We start from the raw sequence: 6000 nt of genomic DNA on the forward strand, positions 1-6000 counted from the left end.
CCACACCAACCCTTCGCAAAAGTTTCTAGGGAATATTATATTGCGGCAAACACAACATTACAGTTGGAACTTAATTTGGCCAAAGAAAAGGGCTCAACAGAATGAAACAAAACACTTGCGAACTGGTTTAAACCTTAACAAAGGTTTTGAAGGGGCTATATTGCATCAATTACCAAGAAAGGCTAGTGCCTTACTGTACCCAACAAATGACAGCAATAGGCTACTTACAGTGGCTTGCGAAAGTATTCACCCCCCTTGGCATTTTTCCTATTTTGTTGCCTTACAACCTGGAATTAAAATAGATTTTTTGGGGGTTTGTATCATTTGATTTACACAACATGCCTACCACTTTGAAGATGCAAAATATTTTTTATTGTGAAACAAACAAGAAATAAGACAACAACAAAAAAAACTAGAGCGTGCATAACTATTCACAAGTCTCTTGGGCTATGTCTCTATAAGCTTGGCACATCTAGCCACTGGGATTTTTGCCCATACTTCAAGGCAAAACTGCTCCAGCTCCTTCAAGTTGGATGGGTTCCGCTGGTGTACAGCAATCTTTAAGTCATACCCACAGATTCTCAATTGGATTGAGGTCTGGGCTTTGACTAGGCCATTCCAAGACATTTAAATGTTCGCCTTAAACCACTCGAGTGTTGCTTTAGCAGTATGCTTAGGGTCATTGTCCTGCTGGAAGGTGAACCTCCGCCCCAGTCTCAAATCTCTGGAAGACTAAAACAATTTCCCTCAAGAATGTCCCTGTATTTAGCGCCATCCATCATTCCTTCAATTCTGACCAGTTTCCCAGTCCCTGTCGATGAAAAACATCCCCACAGCATGATGCTACCACCACCATGCATCACTTTGGGGATGGTGTTCTTGGGGTGATGGGAAGTGTTGGGTTTGCGCCAGACATAGCGTTTTCCTTGATGGTCAAAAAGCTCAATTTTAGTCTCATCTGACCAGAGTACCTTCTTCCATATGTTTGGGGAGTCTCCCACATGCCTTTTGGCGAACACCAAACGTGTTTGCTTATTTCTTTCTTTAAGCAATGGCTTTTTTCTGGCAACTCTTCCGTAAAGCCCAGCTCTGTGGAGTGTACGGCTTAAAGTGGTCCTATGGACAGATACTCCAATCTCCGCTGTGGAGCTTTGCAGCTCCTTCAGGGTTATCTTTGGTCTCTGTTGCCCCTCTGATTAATGCCCTCCATGCATGGTCTGTGAGTTTTGGTGGGCGGCCCTCTCTTGGCAGGTTAGTTGTGGTGCCATATTCTTTCCATTTTTTTATTATGGATTTAATGGTGCTCCGTGGGATGTTCAAAGTTTCTGATATTTTTTTATAACCCAACCCTGATCTGTACTTCTCCACAACTTTGACCCTGACCTGTTTGAAGAGCTCCTTGGTCTTCATGGTGCCGCTTGCTTGTTTGTGTTGCAGACTCTGGGGCCTTTCAGAACAGGTGTGTGTATATATACTGAGATCATGTGACACTTAGATTGCACACAGGTGGACTTTATTTAACTAATTATATGACTTCTGAAGGTAATTGGTTGCACCAGATCTTATTTAGGGACTTCATAGCAAAGGGGGTGAATACATATCCACGCACCACTTTTACGTTGTTTCTTTTTTAGAATGTTTTGAAACAAGTTATATTTTTCATTTCACTTCACCAATTTGGACTATTTTGTGTATGTCCATTACATGAAATCCAAATAAAAATCCATTTAAATTACAGGTTGTAATGCAACAAAATAGGAAAAACGGCAAGGGGGATGAATACTTTTGCAAGGCACTGTATCTTAAACTAAATACATGGCACACAATTTAAAAGACAGATCAAATGTCTTAACAGAATGAAACAACACGTTTTGCATATAAAAAAAATGGTGGTTAGATTATTAAATAGGCCTTTCAATAATAACAATGATATACAATAATGATAAAACTATAATAAATACAAAAATATTTAAGTTTTTCAGTTGGTGGTACCAGCCGATGATTTGGTCGCACCAATTTTTTTTCTGGCATCACGCAATAGAAAAACTTAGTAGGCCTATCATCTTATAAAGTAATTCACAGTGCTTTATAAAAAAAAAATTAATAGACTGCTGAGATGGTATTGAAAAAATAAGTTATTTCATAATTTTGTGATGTTTTGATTCAAAATATTTTAATGTGCAACCTAATCCAGTGATTGTCATGCATTTTTGGTAGACAATTATGCTATTGTTATATAATACTGTTAAAATAGAGCTCCTGAATTGTCTTTTTTTTCGGGGGGGGGGGGGGTTCAATATCATTGGCTAATTTATTTGGGGCTAATTCACCACCGGAAACTCAAAACAAATTAGCTAGATCACTAACTCTAAAGATAATACCACTCATAGTAGCCATGTATTAATCTAACAGTACATTTAATGTCCCGAAAAACGTTTCACTATAGGCATACTTTTCACTATAGGCATACTCTCTAAATGTTGTTTTATTTAAATGAAAAAGGCCTCCTTTCTCTCTCCTCAGCAGCAGGGCAGACCCGGACAATTTGGCTGGCTACAATTTTATTTATCAGCTTTTCATTTATTTTATCGGCCAAAAAGCCAGCAATTACCAGCTAACGGAAACCCAGCGCCAGGGGTGAAAAAAGTACTAAATTGTCATACTTGAGTAAAAGTAAATATGCCTTAATAGAAAATGACTCAAGTAAAAGTTGAAAGTCACCCAGTAAAATACTACTTGAGTAAAAGTCTTAAAGTATTGTTTTTTAAATATACTTAAGTACCAAAAGTAAATGGAATTGCTAAAATGTACTTAAGTATCAAAAGTAAAAGTATGAACCATTTCAAATTCCATATATTAAGCAAACCAGACGGCACATTTTAAATTTTATTTTTATTGACGGATAGCCAGGGGCACACTTCAACACTCAGACATAATTTACAAACGAAGCAGTGGGGATGCAGTGAGTCCGCCAGATCAGAGGCAGTAGGGATGACCAGGATGTTCTCTTGATGATAAGTGTGTGAGTTGGACCATTTTCCTGTCAAAATGTAATGAGTACTTTTGGGTGTCAGGGAAATGTATAGAGTAAAAAGTACGTTATTTTCTTTAGGAATGTAGTCAAGTAAAAGTTGACAAAAATTGGAATAGTAAAACTACTTAAGTAGTACTTTACACCACTGCACAGCGTCCCAGTGGCTTTCCATAGCCCCCCTACACACACCGTGGCATGCTCTGTTCATTGTGCTGACACAATGCAGCGGAAATACAGATTTTGCGCCAACCTGTCACTCAATCATTTGAACTGTTTTGCTATTTTTATATAGGGACATAAAACTAAAACTGAGGGGGCACAAATTTCAACTGAGGGGGCTAAGCTTTCTTTTGCCCCCTCGTGGAGCCGTGTACGAGTTTCTTGCTAGCTGCTTGACACTCTAAAACTGAAACTTTTCTACTGCTGTATTTTATTAGTCTCTCATGACGACTGTTAACATTTAGCTGACCAGCGCACATGAGATTTGGTTCTGGGTCTGATATGTATTATATTGATTTGGGCCCAAAGTCATTAACAGTTAAGTACACTGATGATTTACATGATTCCATTTGATGACTCGACTTCGATCATAATAATAAATGTATAATATGACAGTATTCAACATGTACATACCACCCCCAATATAATGGCATTATTTTTTTTCAATTCAAACTTTACGTTTTTTAACAGTAAACTTGCTTGCTTTCACAGTGTACTAGGAGATGAGGTGCTGGGGGTGTGGCCGCGAAACGCTGAAAAGGCTGACGTCAATTGTGCTTGCGTCTCTCATGCCGGCCTCAATGTAGTCACCGGGGATGACTTTGGCCTTGTCAAGCTCTTTGACTTTCCATGCATTGAAAAATTTGTAAGCATTTTCCGCGTGACTACCAATTTACACCCATTTTTTTTATACCAACATTAGTGATTTTATTGATATTATAAAAATGTACCTCATAGTCTTAGACTTGAGAATGTGAATTTCTATATTTTCTGCAGTTGAAATAATAATTATTTTACTTATAATAATATAACTATTATACATTTTATCTTTTCATAGGCCAAACACAAGCGCTACTTTGGCCACTCGGCTCATGTGACAAATATACGTTTCTCCTACGATGACAAATATGTGATCAGTGCAGGTGGCAATGACTGCAGGTAAGTAAAAGGATATGTCTGTCACCCTGGTTTCCTGAGGGAGGGGAATGAGACACAAAACATTTAGTATGAGATATCCCACAGTCAGATGTAACAAAAAGTATGTTTCCCAAGGGAGATAAGGACATGGCACCTTAAGTTTTGACTCTCCATAACGAGCAATGAGGACAGAGCTATAATAGTGGAACTATCTGGGTCGTGTTCATTAGGCACCAATTTTCTGTTAAACTTCCCTAACGAACTCGACCCTGGTGTTATGTTCCATTCCCCTCCTTCAGGGAACCAATATTACACACTAAAATGGATGGCATAACTATTTACTCTGTTATGCCGATTGAACCGAATAAAAGGAATGTAATTATATATTACTTTTGTTTCTCGCACACAGTTTGCTTGTATGGAAATGCCTGTGATTAAGTGTCACCAATTGTCACTGGAGCTCTTCAGATGCAAAGAAAGGATCCGGATGCCTCAATCTGAACTGCTGCATGCCTGAAATGCTGCATTTACACATTTGTGGACTGATAATGACCTTGACCAATGCAAATTATAGGGTAGAACTAGAACAAAAACCTCTAACCTGGAATCAAGAAAATAACATTGCTATTGTGATAGAACATACAGTTCTCTAAAAGCTGACTGACTGATTATCATCAGGCGGTACATGGCAATGTCTCAGGGGATACTTAATACGTTACAAATATAATTCAGTTTGTGAATTCCTGTGTTACACTTGAAGTTTTGGGAATAATGAATTGTAATTGTGACAATTGATTTATTTGTTTGTGCAAATAAGTATAGGGTATTGATAATGATAATAATTAGTGTAAATGCTTTTTTTTACAGAGACACATCTCAGTGATATTGAAGGGAGTGTCAGCTATAGAGCAAGTTTCAGAAATGTGATGAGAATCTATTTAATCGACAGTGTGATATTTTGGAAGTGGAAAATATAGGTTACAGTATACTGTAAAACATATTAGGCATATTCACTGAGAGTAATGTAGGGCACAACATTCAAGAGGACATGTTTCAGAGGGTCAAATGGTGTTGTACCACCCTAATCCTTGTTCAACTTTTTCTTCTCATGCTTAACACATGAAATGGCAAGAACCACGGTCAAGTCAATTTGTTATACAAACACGTTCTTCAGACATTAATGCATGATGTTTAAGTGCCTTTAAGAAATTATTCACTTAACATTTTTTATACAGTTCTGGTGCTATAGAACATGTAGTCATAGGGCTTTTATAAAGTTAGTCGTATTGATATGTTATGTATGTTTTTTTTCTCTTATTATTCTTGTACATTGACCAAAACATATTATACTCTTACTTGCAGCTTTTCCTCTTAAAATATATCCAAACGCATGGAACTCAGGAGCCATACAAAGCATTAAAGGGGAACTTTAACTAAAAGTCATGACTTGACATTGTGCCCCCTAAAGATGTCACGATCGTCGGATATAGAGGACCAAGGCGCAGCGTGGAAGGTGAACATACTTATTTATTAAATGATACACGAACAAAACAACAAATCGATACGTGACGTCCACAGGTGCAAAACACAAACCAACACGGAACAAGATCCCACAAACACTGTGGGAAAACCACCTGACTAAATATGGTTCCCAATCAGAGACAACCAGCAACAGCTGATACTCGTTGGCTCTGATTGAGAACCACTCTGGCCAACATAGATATACAAAAACTAGACTAGACACAACGAGCACAAAACATAAACTCTACACACCCTGGCTCAACTTAAAAGAGTCCCTAGAGCCAGGGCGTGACAAAAGATACCATTAA

General features: G+C 38.0%; 1 protein-coding gene across 2 annotated transcripts in view; it reads left to right on the top strand.

Annotated features, from left to right (window-relative positions):
- The window catches only part of LOC121572335 (echinoderm microtubule-associated protein-like 6), an 81260-nt gene extending 75548 nt beyond the window's left edge, over positions 1-5712 (top strand). For both annotated transcript variants that reach the window (XM_045226505.1, XM_045226506.1), the window contains 3 exons: positions 3746-3899; positions 4092-4192; positions 4581-5712. In XM_045226505.1, the coding sequence (XP_045082440.1) occupies positions 3746-3899; positions 4092-4192; positions 4581-4605 (280 nt within the window). In that variant the 3' untranslated portion in view covers positions 4606-5712. The remainder of the gene's footprint in view (positions 1-3745; positions 3900-4091; positions 4193-4580) is intronic.
- Positions 5713-6000: the final 288 nt, after the last annotated feature.

This window comes from Coregonus clupeaformis, chromosome 17 (assembly GCF_020615455.1).
Source record: "Coregonus clupeaformis isolate EN_2021a chromosome 17, ASM2061545v1, whole genome shotgun sequence".
Taxonomy (NCBI): domain Eukaryota; kingdom Metazoa; phylum Chordata; class Actinopteri; order Salmoniformes; family Salmonidae; genus Coregonus; species Coregonus clupeaformis.